Source organism: Lepeophtheirus salmonis, chromosome 7, assembly GCF_016086655.4.
Source record: "Lepeophtheirus salmonis chromosome 7, UVic_Lsal_1.4, whole genome shotgun sequence".
Taxonomy (NCBI): Eukaryota; Metazoa; Arthropoda; class Copepoda; order Siphonostomatoida; family Caligidae; genus Lepeophtheirus; species Lepeophtheirus salmonis.
This window is the reverse complement of record NC_052137.2, coordinates 11,394,777-11,415,083: the sequence shown is the minus strand read 5'-3', so window position 1 is coordinate 11,415,083 and position 20,307 is coordinate 11,394,777. Positions and strand designations below refer to the sequence as shown.

The window sequence follows — 20,307 nt, the reverse complement described above, 5'->3', positions numbered from 1 at the left end:
TTTTTTCCCCGGATATTTTTATAAAAGAAAGACGTATGTAGGTTTCATAATAGATATGCATACAGAGTGGGAATATTAAATCCGAAAAATTGAAGGATAATGTATATTAGGTACAATTTATTTTTCAAAATTAAATTAACAGCTCACAAATATTTTACTTTTACATTGAGGGATCCATAGGGAAGTCAATCACTCAAACCAAACATATCAAGCTTTTAACCAAAGCCTGAACCATTATTCTGAACTTGTCACAGGCTTTAAGGGGAACTCCTTGTCCAAGTTATACACTACCTCGAGAATGGAAGCTTGCAAGGAGTCAACAGGGTTATGTACACGTTGATTGCACTCTCTCTCTCTCTCTCCAAGCCACCCCCTCATAGTAGTCCAAAGGGTTCAGATTTGGCGAGGTAGGAGTCACATTTCCTTTACCCAAAACATAAGGTCTTAACAATCTTGGTTTTACTAGAATAAATCCGTTTTAAATATCCCGATTTGGATAAACCTCCTCAATTCTAAATTTTAGCAAGACACCAGATTTGTTAAAATTAATTTAATTAGTATCTATGGATTCATTTACTTCCTTGGGCGTCTACATTGTGTTTTGGCTCTCAAAACGATCATAAGTCTTCTTTTCAGGTGTTCTCGACAATACATACTCCTTGAATGCCTTAGCAACATTGTAAACAGTTGATTAAGACCCCTTTGTAAACTTAATAGTCTTCTTTGGCGTACGCTTGGCACGGAGGCAAACAATAATGGCTGCACAGCGTTTCTTTTCGGAGGGTATCTCTACAATTTTTGATTTTTTTTTACAACTTTTTCTTTCTGACTCTGATGAACATATTTTCAAAAAAATAGATCTCAAAGTTGGCAAAATATTAAGATCTCAGCTTGTTTCGGATTAAAAATTTCTATTCTGTACCTATAATACAAAGTAGGCTGGGGGAAAAGTAATTTCGTATTTTTCGCTCTATTTTAATGTTTTATAAGAAGTGCCCAATTTTCATCCCATTTAAGCCAAGTATGCCCTGTTCTGTTCGATAAATTGCTGCCAACAAGAATTCAACTTCATTATGCCCTTTTCTTAGAAGCCATTTTCCCGATTGGCAAAAAACTCAGCCATTGGCATATGTAGATGTTACTATATATTCTATTCTCTTCAACTATTGGACTGTTTTTCAATTAGTAGTAGGGTAATGTTCGCTGAATAGATTCTTTTTTTTAATTTTAAATTATAGTTACGATTTAAAGCCATATTTCAAAGTGAAAAAACAATAACGATTAAAGTAAAAGTTTAATAAAACCATTGTAGCCTATGAAAGATTAAGGATGGGGAATAGTTATTTCGTATTGTCCACCCCTTTTTTTAACAAAGTATTTCTAGTTCATAATTAGTCACATTGGCTCATTGCAAATGTGTGAGTGTATACTACAAACGTTTTTCGGAAATTATTACGCTTGTCTGGTTCAGTCATGAATAATTTTGCGTCAAGTATGGAGCTTTAAAATAAAGAAATCGACATATTTTTACATTTTTACTACCTGAAAGGAAAAATTGTGTCAAAATCTATTTTGTATTGCTCAATTCTGCCCTTTACAGTAAAAAACTGGACAATTGAAAGCTCTATAAATTAAATACTGAGAGAGACACCAGAAAAACATTATCTATCTTTATATTATTTGTCAATACCAAACGAAGAAATAGTGGTTCATATGTTAATATCATCGTATATTGTTCTATTAATGCTTGTATTGTAAAATGTATTTCCGTTAGGAAAATTTGATTTGTACTATGTTTACTTACATCACATACTTCAAGAAAAGGTCGCGTTATTATCTCATGTAGAATTTATTTTAATTCTCTCGGGCGCGATATTTTTTTCCATCTAGTAATCTGAGCAGTTTCTATTTTATTTTCCAAAGCTGTTATGATTATGATTTACCTATTAAAGAGGGAGCATTTAAAAAAAAAGTGTTCATGTGCTTTTGAAAAACGGAGAGGAACATTAAAGATTGTTTGCGGAGTAAGTACCTAATGTAATTAATTACAAATTAAAATAATTCAAGAATCCACAATTATATTAATAAATACTGATAAGTCCAATTAAAACTATTGTTATTGTAAATTAAAAAAAAATTCTTCTATAATAAAATTCGACATTATAAGTACAATTTGGACAAGATGGAGTCATACAAAAAGCTAAAATTGTCAATTTTAAGTACTGTTGTTATATAAAAAAAGGAATCAAAAGGTATCATGGCTACCCTCACCAATTTTATCATGTTTTGGAATAGAGCAACTTTGCTGTCATCGCATTTTATTAAATTAGTTAAAAACAGCTGTGAGAGGAATCTGTATCTAGCTAAGACATTAATAGACAGGAATTAATGCGATATTGATCCTCAATTTTACTCAAATCAAACAAGAACCATTATTTTTTACTCCGCAAACAATCTTTAATGTTCCTCTCCGTTTTTTAAATCCTAACATATTCCAGTTAAAGGTTTTAATGATTTTTTCCTTTATTCGTTTCAATAATAATAATAAATAGGCGGTTGAACTGGCTGAATTTAGTGGTATAGGCTTGAAATATAATTTGACTCTCTCATGACTAAGGCCAATGATTACAATAATATTATCTACGTCCTAAGCACTAATATATTTCATATAAGTATTGAATTTTTTTCGTCTAAATCTTTAATTGCATTTCTATCTTGTCAACGTGTACAACTTATATTTAACATTTAAAAAAGTATTAAAAATGTTTTATGTAGAATTGCAAACGACCTTATGTTGGTTTATGAAGGACTTCTTAAAAATACTGAAAAGATAAAACTTGTCTTTTCTAATAAGTTAAAAGATTGGGCCTCAGATTTTAAAATATACCTGCTTGTTTTTGATATTTATTTAAAATATACCTGCTTGTTTTGATATTTATTTAAAATAAGAGTACTTAATGATTAGACTTCCCCATTCAATGTCTGTGCCTCTAGAAATATCTCAACTTTAGGCAAATACTGACTTCATCCATTAAATAATACGTCTTAATAGTGTTTATTGATCCAAGCTAGTTTCATTCAAAGTACCATATTTTGGTTCCAATGTGGCCAAAGCGAGGGAAATAGTAGTATCTAAGAGGTTCAAATAAGAGTTCCCATATCAAAGAAGATTTGACATTATTTTTGGGGGATCAAATCATCATCTTTAATTCTTCTTACTCATCTTCATAAGAAGATTAAGCGAACAAACTTATTTACCCTTAAAAATAAAAGTTTTAGCTTGATAAAAAGGCGGTTTTTTTTGTGTACATCACTAGTTTTGTGATCCAATACGATCCATATTCAATGTATATTCATAAATCCATTTATATGTAAGTATTATATGAAAATAGTTAAATTATTGATTCTACATGTATAACTTTCCTCTTCAAGAACCTATTAAAAATACGTTATCTCGTGTTTTCATACACACGTATACCAACGCATGCATAATATTACAGCTTAGCACTACCACTCTTCTAAGTTTTGTTTCAATATGTATATATGCATTACATATATGCCTCAATAAATAGTATTTAATGTTTCTAATAGGTTACTTATTTATGGGCAGTTTATACGTACATTGGACAAAATATACTTAAAATTACTTTATTTATGTGATGACGTTCAGTAAAATAAAAGACTCAACTATTATAATATTTGTTCATTATTATTTTTTTAAATACATTTGATTCTATATATGCACAATACATATCTACATATCTCCAGTAAATCTTACTTCTCCGTATGAAATTTTACAATCGAAAATCCTAAAACAATGGAGCATCTCAACTCAAGAACGGATGAAAAGAGGAATTTACCTTTTCATGGACGAATTGATGTCGTCCAAGAAGGCTTTTGTGACTTTTAATAGCTTATTGGACCAATTATTTGTTCCCACACTTTTAAATTGTTTTTCAAGTCGGAAAGGACCTATAATCTAAGCATGTGGTATCGAACTGACTTTGTAACAGTCGACCGATTAAATCCAGCTTTTGGAGTGAAGGATATCCTTTCTTCGTACAAGGACGACCCTCTCTGAATGTTTTAAGAATCTGCATCTAATAAAGATTTATTTTTAATCATTTAATCTATATTTTATTCTACCTTACTTTATATTTACTTATTTTACTTATTGGTAGGTATTTTAAATGATAACAAAAAAAAAAAACGTATTTAAAGACAATAAGAATCGTTATTTCAGTGATGCCAATATTTCCTATATTTATTCGACAGTGACAGAGTAGTCTGAGCTTCCCAACATAAATTACTTCTTCATTTTCTCCGCTTTTGAAATTCTATAATATGAGTTTTCGACATACAATATCACTTAGATGGTTAAAGCAAGCTTCATGAAATTTCGACAAATTACAGTTAAAGTATTTAAGTATGTGAAAATATTTAAAAAATAAAATACTTTAAAAAATGACAGAAATTTATACCTAATAACTTCTTGTGTATTACTTATAAATTCCTTTCTCTCTTGCACAGAACGAAATGGGCACCCCCTACAGATTCTTTAACGGGCATACATGTCGCTCACTTAATTCATCAATTTTGTTTTATGTAAAAATTAATTATTAGTACTCAGCGCAGATTCTTGAAGGGTGTACTATAGGAGTTATAAGAAAAGAGAGATTTGGATCCCTTTTATAATATTGAAAGAATTTTAAAATATATAATCAGTTTTTGTTGGAAAGTCGGCGTGGCGTATTCCTTTACTTATATTAACTTAACAAATAACAGATTGAAGTAATATTTTTTGACTTTTATGATAAAATGTATTGCAGAAAATTACAAGGGGTCTTGGATGCCTTGAGACGCGGTGTCGGTGGAGTTTAAACTGCCTTTTGGCCTATCATTTGACCTGATTATCCTGTGAGTCGATTGTATTTTTTGATAGTAGAAGGGGCTTATGACGCTTAGGGAAACGGCTGAGGTTGATGTTTTTAAAAATCAATTTGACCAGATAACATATTCTTTATATAAGGGTGCACTATATATAATGTACCCTGTAAAAACATTGCAGAGGAACTTTTATATTATCAAAACTATTAACTCCTGAACCCTAAAATTATTAGAAACACACACAAATAGACATATACAGTACAAACTCTAATTATTTTCAACCCCTCCATAGAAAACTATTGGAGCAATTATGATTGATTCAGTCGAGATCTCCCTCCTGCTATTCCCATAATATATTCTTCGCTTTGCTACACTTAGAAATGTTATTTTCTTATTATTAAATGCTAGCAATAATTGATTTTCAACTATCCATTATCGTTGTCTCAGATTTCGAGATAGAAAGAGAAAGTATGACGTGCAGTCAAACTTATATCATGTAACCTTTAATTATTACCAATTATAGAATTAATATTTAATCATTGTTGGGAATTGATCAGAGCTTAGGGAGATAATTAATCCAATCAACGTTCAGATCACTGATGCTATATCAAAGCAAATTCTTTGTTACCAAAAATAAAAAAGTTTTCCAAAAAGGTATGATTATTAACAATTTGTCTTAAAAGTCAAAAGATATAACTGCAATCTATTTAATCACAGCTAGGGCTGGCGAACTACTGGACTCTGTGTCCAATAAAAATAAATTAAAAAGTTTTTTAAAGGTGCAAGAAAGAATTTGGCGATGGATCAAAGCGCTACACCAGCAAAACCCGTTAGAAAAGGTGTATTTTGCAATATTATTAGTTGTTATTGATGCTAAGGGTAGGGCAAATTAAACTGTCTTGGGGCCCATGCACAAACACTGGGCTTTTAGACAACATCCAATTACTCCGGGCAATACCAAGTACTACGGCTATTTCATAATAAGGTTATCTTCTTATTTTGAAAATGTTGTGATAAATGAATTTTAACGACCTGATGTCGCTGTCACCAATTTTGAGATAGAATTAGAAAGGAAACGTGTGGGGAAACTTACCCAAGTTAGAAAACTATCCAATAAATTCTGCCCTTCTTTTCGGTTTTATTGAGAAATAAGGTTGCAAGATCTAATATAGGTAACCACGTTTGATCAATATGTACTAGTTAGTGATGGTACGTTTTAATAAAATTCCCAAAGCTGATTCCAATGCGTTTCTAGTAAAGATTATCGTTGCCGATTCTCGATACCTATTCCGATTGTTTAATAAATTTTAAATAATAGTTAAAAAATACAATTTTTTTATTAAGGGCGTCCATGGGTTTACTTTTTTGGGAGGTGCTTGGGTTTTGGAACTTTTTTGAAAAACAATACAAAAATTTAAAAAAATTATAGATTTAAATTTTTTGGAAAATATTTATATATACAATTTGATAACTAAAAAACCCTCAAAAATATCAAAATTTTTTTTTTAAATGTTACATTTTTGGAGAAAATTTCAAAAATACATTGTTATTCCCAGAAAATTAAATTTTTGTAAAAAAAATTAAATTTTGAATACGATATTTTTGAAAAAAATTATAAGAATTATTCTTGCTGTAGGTTTGTATGAAGTTGTGTCTTTGCACACTTTTTTTTAAAGAGGTTTAGAGAAGAAAAATAGCAGGAGAGAAAAAGATAAAGGATTTTTACAAGAATAAATAAGATGAGGAACGACAGTTTAATTTGAATATTTTTTCTTTTATAAGCCTTATAATCTCCTAAAAAAACGTGTGCAAAGATACATAACAGTATACAACGATAATAATTCTTTATTTATTCTTTTATATGAAGCATAAGATTGAAGAATTAATTTAATTTTTTTAATGTCCCAGCTAACACCGTACAAATTTACTCCTGTGTAAATTAAAATTAAATAAGAATTGATAAAATCATTGCTTTTTTTGAAAGATAAATTATTTTATTTATTTATCTTGATTACAACTCCTAAAAATGTTTATAAAAATCGAGTAAAAGAAACACTCTTATTTGGATAATAATTATCTTATCTTTTAATAATTTTTTTCTACTGCTTTATATTATACCTAAAAAGAAAAAATATACCTAATTGCCATTACAATTTAAAAACTGCCATAAACAATGATCGATTTCGATTGATTTTTCGATTTTAATCTTCTTATCTAATATTTAAAATCACTAAACAATGCAATGCTGTATTATACACATAGGTATATAACTAATATAAATATAATTAAATTGGATTTCAGATCATTGGCATCCTGATATTTGAATTTTGCTAGATAGTAATCTTTTTTTTTAGTTGCATGGCGCGATAACATCAGACTATAAAATATAACGACAAGTAAATGTACATATAAATTACGAAGAGTAACTGTTATGTCTTGTCAATCCTTTCATATCTTAGTTTTAACATTGTGTAGCCTTTTTAACACTTTATGCAATCAAGTTTACACTTTACATCGTCACTCCCTTTTTACCCGTGGGTCGGGTCGCATCCCTGTGTCTTAGCTCTTATATTATTTAGCCTCTCTATTTTAGTTAAACTATGTAATACACTCTTTATAAATTATACCACGTCCAGAATCCCCTCTTCTTAAGTTCATTCTAACCGTTGGGTTGAAGACGAGTCTGGATTAATATATTCATTATAATATCTTATGTAAGAACACAACAGTAACACTGAAAAATTGTTCGGGAGTTTTAAGTGTGAGTCTAGGGTTGGAATCAGAATAGAACTGATGATCTGTATAAGAATTCCTGCCTATGTCCATGTTTGATAGGGATTGGGATTATTGCCTTCTTCTCGTTGCTCTAATTTAATGAAACTTGATGACAGCTATACTACTCTCTTCCCAATCGTTATTAAAGTTGTCAGGATTACAATGTTAATTTTGGACTTCATTTTTTTACATACCGAAATGCTAACGATTTACAACCCTAAATATAATATCTCATTAATTGTTCATATATAGAGAAAGACGCAAGTAGAGTATGTACACTGTACAGCCTACTACACACTTAGTGATGCAAATCCGGTGAATTTTCTAGCTTGTCCGTTTTTTCGAAATTGGTAATCTGAAGAATACATGTTCTTTCCTCTACTTAAAACTTTAAACCAATTATCGAAACGCGAATTTTAACTTGAGGAGAAAGAACGGTACAGCGTTTTAAAACTTTTTGTACCATGTCGCTTTTCAAATGACGTCACTCTTTCAATTTTCTGACTGACGTAGACCGGTTTATAATAAAGAAGGATTGGGGGGGGATGAAGAAATTATTGTATTCTTTCATTTTTCCTTTTTTTAATATCCCATCAAAGGAAAAGGAGTATTCAATTATACATTCATGATTAATTAAATGTTATTATAATAACTAATTGTATAATAATAAAGTATAATTTAAGATTATTGCTAGAGGTGGGAACTTGGACTCGAGACATGACATTGATTCCATACTTAAATTATAAAATAAATGTTTTTATATTAAAAAAATAAAGAGAATAAGCATCATCATCTTTGAACTGAATAAAAAAAATTATTCGGTTAACAAAGATCCATATTATAAAATCTTCTGTAGCTATGCTAAGTCCGTCTCCCGGCCCTCGAATCAGCATCTTCTAAAAAGTAAAATACAATAATCATAACTTCTAGTCCTAATTAAATATTCAAAAAAACAACTAAACAGTACCTTTAATGAACAATAAAATAAATGTCCACTAAGATATTTTTCAGCTATTGATCACGTGGGTCATCGTTTCACTACTTGCTTTAATGAAACATTATGATAGCTAAGCTGCTCTCCTCCAAAACATTCTTCAAATTGCCAGGGTTACCATATTGATTTTCGGTTCCTTTTTTTTAACATACAAACGCATTTTATCATTATATTTACATATTATCTTTAATCTATTGAATATAAATAATTTTATTTGACTTAATGGAATTATTGGTTTGTATGTATACCTTAAATATTCATAATACGAAAATAGGGATACATAATAAAAATACGCAAGGATCTTGTAATGTTTATCGTGCAACCTCTTAATTTTGTGTGCTCCTCCTTTCTCAACTTTATTAAATATTCAAGTGTATAGGTACATTTAGTATACCTGCTTTTAAAATAATCATCCAATAATGACTAACTTGGCTTTCTATGTAAGGAATTAAAACAATCAGTTTCATATCGAGAATGGTTGTCTTTGAAATGTTAAACTTTAACTGATTATAGTTACAAATATATAAAGAAGGATGCAGTTAAAGTATATGAAGAATTTGCTTGAATGTCAGGATGGTGCTGCTAAAATTAATTGTCTTACTTGGTCCCCAAATAACTTGAAGTTAGCTGTTTGTACAGCCGATAGGGTCATCTTGTTGTTTGATGAAACGGGAGAAAAACGGGATAAGTTCTCTACCAAACCTGCGGATCCTAAATATGGAAAACGGAGCTATTCAGTATTTTTTGACCTATTATAAATTCAATTCATCTGAGACGTAATGCTTGAGTTTTTTATAGGTTCGGGGTCTTCAGTTTTCTCCAGATTCTACAAAATTGGCAGTGGGTCAAACAGATAATATTGTATTTGTATATAAGGTATATTGAGTACAATGATATAAAATGTGAGGGGATAAAAATACTTTAATTTTTTATCCCAGGTGGGAGAGGATTGGAAAGACAAAAAAGTCATTTGCAACAAATTTGTTCAAACATCAGCAGTAACCTGTTTAGCATGGCCAAGTCAGGGACCCATTGTCATTGGACTTGCAGATGGTAAAATTCGTACAGCACATACAAAAAATAACAAGGCCAGCACAATGTATAGCACAGACTCGTTTACAGTTGCTATCGCCGTCAATTCAGCTGGGACTGGATTCCTGTCTGGTCATCTTGATGGATCCATAGTTCGATTTTACGTAGCTGAAGATTCTAATGCATATCCTCAAGGAAAAGTAATGATCCACGGAAATCCTCCATATGCTCTCTCATGGACTCACAACCATATTGTAGTTGCTGGATGTGACAAAAAAGTCGTATTCTATTCACAGGAAGGCAACATGTTCCAACAATTTGACTATTTTAGAGATAAAAATGAGAAGGAGTTTACAGTTTCCATCAGTTCTCCAGCTGGACAAGCTGTCTGTATTGGAAGTTTCAATCGAATTCGAATATATGCGTGGAATAACCATAAAAACCTTTGGGAAGAAAAAATAGCTAAAGAAATGCCTAACGTGTATACTATCACTGCCCTAGATTGGAAATGCGACGGCTCTCGAATAGTATCGGGTTCTTTGTGTGGGGGTGTGGAACTCTTTGAGTCTGTACTGAGACGTTCTGTATGGAAAAATAAGTTCGAAATTACTTACGTGGGCTCATCACAAGTTCTCGTTAAGCCACTTATGAAAAGAGCACGAGGAGTCATTTTAAAGTCCATCTATGGCCATGATATTGAAGATGTCCGTATTATGGGAGGGGATAATTATATTATTGCACGCACTCCAGAAACAATGCTTTTGGGAGATATGAATAAAAACCTTTTGAGTGAAATCCCCTGGATGAATAGTGGAGGTAATCCAGCAGTGTATTCTTAAAAACCGTGATTTAATTTATAAGTCCTTTTAAAGGAAATGAAAAATTTTATTTTGAAAGTAATAACGTGTGCATGGTGTTTAATGCCGGGGAATTAAATCTTGTCGAATATGGAAAGAATGAACTCATTGGGTCTGTTAGGACAGAATTTATGAATCCACATCTAATTAGTGTTCGAATTAATGAAAGACGGCAAAAAGGAGTGGAGAACAATAAAAAGCTTGCATACTTATTGGATTTGAAAACCATTGCATTGGAAGATCTGGTTTTTGGATATTCCTTAGGTCAGATTACACACGACTCAAAGATAGACTGGTTGGAACTCAATGAAACAGGCCAGCGATTACTTTTTAGAGATAAGCGATCTCGTTTAAATTTGGGTAAGTTTATACAAATCTACGTACGTCGTTACTATCATATTTTAATTTATAGTGGATATAGAAACCATGTATAAAACATCAATTCTCAACTTTTGTACATTTGTACAATGGGTTCCTGGCTCTGATGTTGTTGTTGCTCAAAGTCGTGATCAAATGGGTGTATGGTACAACATTGACTCCCCCGAGAGGGTTACTCTTTTTCCTATCAAAGGAGATGTTGTTGAAGTTCTACGTGAAGATGGAAAAACAGAAGTTATAGTGCAAGAAGGACATCATCAATTATCCTATCAACTTGATGAAGGCTTAATTGAATTTGGGACGGCTCTAGATGATGGAGATTTTAATAGAGCAATTACTTATTTAGAATCTTTGGAAATGTCACCAGGAAAGTTATATCTTTGTAAAATCAAAACTTTTATTTTTTAAACAAAACCTGTTATAGTCATTTTGATGTTTGAAAATTTCAATGAATTTAAAAATTAATTTTAAATAATTATTTTCCTACAAAGATATAACCTTTTTGAAATAATATAGAGGCTGAAGCAATGTGGAAAACGTTAGCAAAACTTTCATTAGAAAATAAGCATTTACATGTAGCCGAGAAATGTTGTGCTGCATTGGGTGATGTAAGTAAGGCTAAATACTTGAGAGAAACTCTTAATTTAGCCGATGCTCATGCAGTCATTAATGAAGAATCAGGACTTCAATCCGACGGAATGGATTCTCCAGATGTTTGGGCTCGTTTGTGTATATTAGACAAACAATTTAAAGCGGCTGAGGGGATATATTTAGAACAAAATAAATTAGATGAGGCAATTGGAATGTACACAAGGTATACATTTTTGTTAATTAAACCATATTGTTAGTAATTAATCATTGATCATCTATATTTATATCAAAATAGACTTAATATGTGGGAAGAAGCTCTTAATTTAGCCGAAGCTAAGGGGCATCCTGAATTAGATACTCTAAGGAATACACATTTTAAATGGCTTCTCGAAACAGGGCAGGAGGAAAAAGCTGGAAGTATTAAAGAGTCTGAAGATAAATACATGGATGCATTGAACCTTTATTTAAGAGCTGGGCTAGCTACACGAGCCTCTAGATTAGTTCAATCTCACAATAATCTAATAGAAGATTCAGATACAGTCGATCGAGTAACTTCAGCATTACTTAGAGGAGAGTTTTATGAACAAGCAGGAGAACTCTTTGAGAAAACACGACAGGATGACAAAGCTTTAGATTGTTTTCGAAAAGGACAATCTTTTAACAGAGCAGTGGAATTAGCACGATATTTATTTCCAAGTGAGGTTGTTGTTCTAGAAGAAGAGTGGGGAGATTACTTGGTGTCCAACAAGCAATTAGGTATATTTTTACTCATTCATGAAGTATTATTTAATTTGCTAAAATAGTGATTAAGCTGAGTTGTTAATGAAAACTTTTAATAATAATAAATGAAATTCAATACAAACAAACCGGGTCTTTGGCATTGAGATATGTTTAACATAATAAGCCCTTAATCTCAATGATTTAGCTCAAAATTTCATGAATGATGAAATCCCCTTTATTTTGCGTTTTCAAGCTGAAAAATGATATATTTCATTTTTATTCATTTTTTTTACTACAAAATATGCGAAATATACAACAACACATATTAAGAATTTGATTATTTAGCCATACATTAATTTTAACAGATGCAGCGATTAATCATTATATTGAGGCTGGACGCACATTGAAAGCCTTGGAAGCTGCTATAAACGCAAAACAATGGAATAAAGCTGTTCAAATAATTAGTGTGATCGACGACGGTGAATCTGGTGAACTGAATAAATACTACTTTAAACTGGGTGGACATTATGCTTCTATCAAGGAGTATAAAATGGCTGAAACCTTTTATTTGAAAGGGGGCATGGAGAAAATTGCCATTGAAATGTACAATAGTGTAGCAAAATGGGAGGAAGCACATTCACTAGCTAGTCGATTCATGGATACAAATGAAGTATTGATTCGTTCAAAAATTTAACACACGTATAGTTTATTTGACATCTATCCTTAGGTAACAGATATGTATGTAGATCAAGCTCAAAAACTAGAAGAGGATGGTCGCTTTAAAGAAGCCGAAAAGTTATATATCTCTGTGCGTGAGCCCGATTTTGCAATTTCTATGTATAAAAAACAAAGGCAGTACGATAATATGGTACGCTTGGTGGAAGCATATCATCCTGATCTTGTCAATAGCACTCATGTACATTTAGCTCAGGAGTTGGAACAAGAGGGTAATCATAGAGCAGCTGAGCAACATTTCCTTCAAGCCGGAGATTGGAAATCAGTAGTTCACATGTACAGAGGTAATGATCTATGGGAAGAGGCTTATAGAGTAGCTCAAAATAAAGGAGGAGCAAATGCAGCCAAACAAGTTGCATTCCTTTGGGCTAAAACTCTGGGTGGAGAATCTGCTGTTAAGCTTTTAAATAAGTTTGGAATCCTTGAAGATGGAATTGAGTACGCATGTGAAAGCTATCATTTTGAATTTGCGTTTGAATTGGCTAAACTAGGTGCTGTTGAGAAGACTATAGATATTCATTACAAATTTGCTATGGCATTAGAAGATGATGGAAAGTTCAAAGAAGCAGAGGACGAGTTCGTAAAGGCAAAGAGACCCAAAGAAGCAGTACTCATGTACGTTCATAACCAAGACTGGGAATCAGCACAAAGAGTGGCAGAAGAGCACGATCAATCTTCCGTAGCGGAAGTCCTTGTCGGCCAAGCAAAAGTTGCATTTGAAAGCAAAGACTTTCCTAAATTTGAGAGTTTATTGTTGAGAGCTAAAAAATCCGAATTAGCTATTAAACTTTACAAGAGCTCGGATATGTGGGCAGATGCCTTGAGAGTTTGTCGAGAGTACTCTCCTCATAATCTTACTGAACTTCAACGTGAATATGACTCAATATCATCAAATGATAAGAATAAGAACATGGATGGGCTGATATCACAAGCCCTTCAATGGGAATCCAATGGAGATTATGAAAGGGCCATAGAATGTTATCTTAGAGTTGATGAATCCAATACCAATGGGGACTTAAAAACAGTTTCTTCTGCCTGGACTAGTGCTGCAGAGTTGGCTGTTAAGTTTTTGGATATAAGCAAAGCTGAGAATGTTGCAAAAATTGTTGGACCCAAACTTGTAGGAATACAAAGCTATAACCCAGCTGCTCAAATGTATTTATCCATTGAAATGATCAATGAAGCAATTGATGTTTTTATAAAGGCAGGTGAATGGGGAAAGGCTAAAAAAGTAGCAAAGGAGTTGGAGCCAAGACTCGAGTCATATATAGATCAACGGTAATAGTTGTTCATTTGAAAAAAATAAAAATAAATAGATTTTTTTTTCTTTTTTCTCTCTCTTGTTTTTTGCTATTACCAGCTATAAAGACTTCTTGAAAAATGAAGGCAAAGCGGAGCAATTAGTATCTGTTGATCTAAATTCTGCACTAGACATGTACGTGGAACAAGGGAATTGGTCAAAAGCCTTGGATACAGCATCTACTCATGGACCAGAGATACTTCACAAATACATTGCTCTCTATGCCACACAACTCATTCGAAGTCAACAAAGCGTTAATGCATTACATCTCTATAAGAAATTTGGTAAGCCAAGTATCCTTGATCGTTCAAATACTTTTGATTATTCATGTCTTTTTGTTTTAGGGACCCCAGCTAATCCCCAAAATTTTAATATTTATAAGAAAATATCAATGGATATATTTAGTCTTAAAAAATGTGATTTTGATACTTGGTCAATGCTCAGGGATGTCTTATATGATTTATCAGATAATATTAATAAGGCTCCCTCTTCTATTTCTAAAGCTGCGCATGAAGATTTCAAACTTTTATTACTTATTTCCCACTTTGGTACTCTCCGCTCCGTTTGTCAAAATCATCAACAGCTCAAAGAAATATCAACTAAATTATCTATATCTTTACTTCGATACTCAGACGTTATCCCTGCAGATAAGGCGTTTTATGAAGCTGGAACGGATTGTCGAGATATTGGGTGGGATAACATGGCTTTTGTTTTTTTAAATAGATATTTGGATTTATATGAAGCCATGGAGGAAGGATCCCTAGATATGTTAGATAATTCGGATTTTGTAGACACAGATGTTCCTTTTCAGGTCCCACTACCAGAAACTCCCTATTTGAGTGAATCAGAGCATGATAGGATAAAGGAATGGGTTTTGGCTGTATCCATGGATCAAAAAGTAGAACAGCAGTTGCCCTTAGATGAAAGGATGACTTACGAAGCATCTCTTGTAGCTGTTGGTACAGGTAATTCTCAAACTACAACTTGAGTGAAATGTCTATAAATATGCTTATATGTTCGAATACATTTCTTTAAAGGTGTGATATCACCCACTTGTATTATCACTGGATATCCAGTTCTAGGAAACAAAATTGAATTTAGCCATGGGATGGTTGCAAATAAAGAAGATTGGAATAAGTTTGTTATGACGTCAAAAATGATAACTGACAATGATATACAAAATATTATTCAGTTCCTTAGTTCTTGGAGTGGTATGGGAAATCTAACCCCAGGATTTGCGTTTCAGTAAACACAGCTAAATCAATAAACTATTTAGTTGTATGTTTTAATTATTAAGTGAAGCAATAAAATAAGATTTATTTTGTTTGAATTTGGTTTTTCTATGCAAACATTGTACGTATGAATGAATGGTTCAACCTTAAAAAACCTTTCAATGCTTAGCCCATGGCAGATAGATTACTAAAATATATTCAGATTTTTAAATTAACTTAATTGAATTCTACTTGCCATTGTTAAAACACTGAGCAAATAACTAACTTTATGCTAATAATTAGATCCCTAGCATATATACTTAAAATAGTACATAAAACAGTCAAGTAATAGTTTCATGACACTGGCAAATAGTTGTAAAAAAGCCGTCCTAACGAAAGCTTGAAAACGTAGTAGCAAAACATCCCCAATTGTTTGAATAGATTTAAATAATAGGACCTTCCGGTATGTTAAAAAAAATATACAGAAAATTAACACACAATTAAAGGAATGCTCTAAAAGAGAGCAGCTTAGCTGTCATAAAGTTTAATTAAATTAGCTGCAAGTAACTATAAGATGAGAAAAATAAAAACAAATCCCACTTCTTATCCAGGCAATGATATAGCTGTTGACGTCGATCGTTAATTCTACTATTAGTCGAATAAGGACTTACTCTTATAACTCCGTAACAAATATTCTGTGTTACTTTTCGTCTTTCCCATATTAGAGATTACTTTAAGCTTTAGTCTTCTCTCTTCAAGAATGATGACAACAGCTTCAGCAGTTAAAAAAACATATTCAGGTATCAAATTAGGGGCGTCCGGAGGATTATATTATAAGGAAAAGGGCTAGGTTTTTGGAATTTTTTTCCAAAAAAAATTTCAAATTAGCAAGTTTTTGAAGAAATATTTCAAAAATTCATATTCACAGAAAATTAAATTATTTAGAAAAATTACATTTTTTGGAAAAATAATTGAAATACTAAATTTTTTGGAAAAATAATTGAAATATTAAATTTTTTGGAAAAATAATTAAAATATTAAATTTGTTGGGAAAAAAAAGGAAAAATTCCTTTTTTTGATATGCTCCAACCCACCAATTGCAACTACAAAAAGCCAAGCCCTCTTCCCTTATCATGTTATTTTCTTTTATATCCCATGATCGCACCAAACCATCTAGAGTAGCAAAAGCTCTTATCACGAAGCCTGATGAAAAACATTAAATACATCTACAATATATCTCGTAGTTGTACCCTTGATTAACATCACGTAGTGTTTTAGTCAATTATTCCATTTTGAGTTAAGATTTGAAATCCCGAAAAATGTTATTCAAGCAAACATGACAAAATTAAAGCATATTTACAGTTGAAAATGAAAGTAGATATTAGTTTTCGAGTTTTCTAAAATAATTACTAATAAAATGGTTGAATTTATTATTGCAAACTTATGAATTTGCCCTTCCTTGAGTTTGTGTTGGCACAAAATGGTTATTTAGTTAGTTTCATTCAAAAAAATTACATGATGGATTATTTCTCTATATGCCAAATCACTGTTGGCTAGGCATTTTATTTTTTTAACACGGTAGGAAATATTATTTTCATTCAGCAATTTCTGTGGAACTTTGATATTTAAAATGATATAAACAATACAAGTTATCAGAATAATGTTAAAAGACTATGAAAAGGTTGTTGTTTTTAATCTCGTCATCATATTTTGTAAGAGTATAAAGTTTTTTGTAGTTTCTCCAGATATGATGTAAGATTTAAAAAAATAATAACTTTACAAAAAGAAAATATGTGATTATGCTACTTTTTAAACTTTTAAAGACGTACTAACGTTGATATATATGGATTGCTATATAATTATTTGTCGCAGTTAATTTAACTCAAGAACTTGTTCGATCAGTCGTTGACAAATCAAAGTTATCCATTTTGCTTTTAAATATGTATGAGTATTATTGTATCTTGGATGAAATTATGCAATATTATACATTTGAAAAACTAGATACTTTGGTATTTCAAATTGATATATTACTTCTGAGCATTTTATCATAATATGAAATACAAAACTTTAGTCATTATCAAATAAAAAATTAAATAATCTATTTTAATAGAATATTAATAATTAGGGACAAATGTTATGTATTTATAAGGTAAAGATTATTTTGAAGCATTGTAATGAACGGTTTTAGATTTTTCTAATTAAAGGTTAATTTAAAATATTTTTGTGTTAATCAACCAAATGGAATTTAATATCATTTACATAGTGCATCAGGAAAATTTTCTGCGATCAAGAAGTAAAACCAAAAACCTTCATAACTTTTTATTAGAAAAGTATAATGAAAAATATTATTGAAAAAACTTTCAGCAATCAACCTTGTCAAGAATGGTTCAATATGACTGCCTCTTGCCTCTATCACAACCTATACACAAGGTCGGAACTTGGCGTAGGTTATCACAATATAATTGGGGGCTATGTTGGCCCATTGCTTCTTGATGCTGGCCTTGAGCTCTGGCATATTATCAGGACAGAAAGAGGGTCAGAAGGTCTTATCCCATGAGTCAGCAAAGTACTCATTGCAGAAGTTCTGTATCTTCTAAGTGGCATGGGTGGGGGCCCCTTCTTGGATTCACTCTTTGTTGTTCTGAGGATAGCTATCCTTTAGGAGGGTCAAGATTTTCCACCTCAGGATCCTTTTTAGTAGGCCTCTGTTGAGCTTGAAGAAGAAGGGAATCCATTTTCTTGCCATCAGAAGCCACAACTTGTAAACATATTGTTTGGGCCAGATGTTTGGTTCAAAAGGTGCCATTGACTTCCCCAGGTGATGTTGTTTTAAGTATGTCATTTCTGCGGTTCAAAATCTGGTATCAACAGTGAACATCTTCTGAGACAAGAAGATATTCACAGTCGACATATGACTTTTTTCCCCTCTCTTAACCCTTAAGGGTTTTGTCCTGTCGGTGAAGAGATGTCTTGGGTTCCTGACAAAGCTCTTAAGGCCGAGGTCATCATGAAGTGCCATCGTGAAGGTGATCTCATCCACGTCCAACTCATCAGTCAAACGGCGCATTGATGCTGTTGGATTTTCCTTGATATTGGCCTCCAGGGACTTTCGAAATGTTTCATCTTGCTTCAAACCATTTCTTACACTTTCAGCCTTCCTTTTGACTCTTTTTCCATTCTCATTGACAATCCTAATGTTCTGGACTGCCCTCACGGTAACACCGATAATGTTTGAAATTATTTTTTGATGAACATCCGTTTTGAGAAGATCCGATTTGGATTTCTGTTCACTCATTTTTGTCCGATTTTGATCAAATCAAAACATTGTGCAAGAAAAACAACACATGTATCAGAACATTGCTTGAGGTGTTACCTGAAACCTTAATTAGCGCAAAAAAAAATAGTAGGTAAATTACCCTTTTGCACTCTGTATACAAAATATTTGTGTAAATATAAAACTAGAATTTTTGTATAGAGAATACACGTTTATTGCATAAAAATGATAAAAAATATTGTATTCAAAGTATTGTTTATCCCTAGCTTTGTATGTATTTTCCCCAATCTATTTGACTATTTGTGGATACCACACCCAAAAAAATGGTTGCTCTTTCGAGCTTAGCTTGCCATTTAGCCATTTTGAGTGTTACTTACAAAAAAGTGTAAGTATTTTAGAAATAGTCAACATTATGGGTTTGAAAGTTCAATTCTGGATATGATATATACAATATGCATAAGTATAGGCACAGGTACCATTTCCTTTGTTCTGACTTCTTGCAAAGAAGATTTTAGATTCTCCCCAATACAAGTATCTTACAACAAGGCAGTTGTAATAGCTTAGAAAATGTCGAGTTTTATGCCTAGATCCTACGGTTTGTGAACAACATGAATTTTTTGTTACCATTAGAAAGAGCCCTACTGCAAAATCGGATGAAATGCCAGCCAAAGAATCTTCTGAGAATCTTCTTTGTAAATTCAAAATTGCAATGTTAACGTGAGAAACGAAGAACGTGGAAAACCAATGATAATGTTAGATGACATCGAATTGCAAGCATGGCTTGATGAATATGACGCTCAAACTCACTATAAACTTACGGATCAATTGAATATGATACAAAAATCTGTGAAAAAAGACCGAAATAAGGAAAAAGGCAACACAAAGGAATTATGATGATCATGATAATCACACCATCACGCCCAGCAAAACTTGTCGAGAAAACAATTGAGACGTTTGTTTGGGAATTATTTTTGCATGAAACTTGTTAACAGAGTTGACTCCGTCTGATTACCACCTCTTTATATCTATGCGAGACACACTTACTTAGCATTGATTCAATTCTTACAAAGGTTTGCAGAAATGTTTAGATGGATGTTTTAGCTCAAAAGAAAAACCATATTGTTTGGCATAGTATCCACAAATTCTTCAACAGATGGGATAATGTATATCTAGCGATGAACAAAACTTTAAATACAATATTTTTTATTATTTTATTTTTTTATTTTCTATAAAAAAATTTCAGATTGTTATTTACATACACGGTATATATAAATGATATCAAATTCTATTTGCTTGATTGCCACAAAATTATATATTTATTCCTTAACCTTCTCTCAAGAACCTCATCTACATAATTTAAAATAACATACTATATTAATGTGCTAAAATATATCATATGTTTCTCTATTCTTTATAGGTAAGCTAGAAAAGGATATACACATACAAGGTATATATAGATTTTTGATAGTGTACATACATTAGTGTATCTGAAGAATCGCCATCCCAGGATTTCTATTATTAAAATTAACTTGTTATGTATTTTTTTGGTAAAA

The 20,307-nt window shown here is 31.8% G+C and overlaps 2 protein-coding genes across 3 annotated transcripts in view; both read left to right on the top strand.

The window, feature by feature from the left end:
- Positions 1 to 20,307, top strand: part of LOC121122169 (uncharacterized) — a 312,765-nt gene that overhangs the window by 133,196 nt on the left and 159,262 nt on the right. The window lies entirely within an intron of this gene.
- On the top strand, positions 9,078 to 15,599 carry Oseg2 (intraflagellar transport protein Oseg2). The gene is made up of 12 exons (XM_071890168.1): positions 9,078 to 9,393; positions 9,455 to 9,532; positions 9,595 to 10,504; positions 10,561 to 10,905; positions 10,958 to 11,278; positions 11,428 to 11,737; positions 11,810 to 12,270; positions 12,600 to 12,904; positions 12,962 to 14,247; positions 14,330 to 14,553; positions 14,614 to 15,234; positions 15,307 to 15,599. The coding sequence occupies exons 1-12, from the start codon at positions 9,190 to 9,192 to the stop codon at positions 15,516 to 15,518; spliced, it is 5,277 nt and encodes a 1,758-aa protein (XP_071746269.1). The 5' UTR covers positions 9,078 to 9,189; the 3' UTR covers positions 15,519 to 15,599.

Excerpts from the sequence above, each read along its gene's own strand:
- Oseg2 (XM_071890168.1), top strand. The coding sequence starts at position 9,190 with ATGCAGTTAAAGTATATGAAGAATTTGCTTGAATGTCAGGATGGTGCT. Across the intron at positions 11,279-11,427 it reads TACTTATTTAGAATCTTTGG|GAAATAATATAGAGGCTGAA; the intron begins AAATGTCACCAG and ends TATAACCTTTTT. Across the intron at positions 12,905-12,961 it reads GATTCATGGATACAAATGAA|GTAACAGATATGTATGTAGA; the intron begins GTATTGATTCGT and ends ATCTATCCTTAG.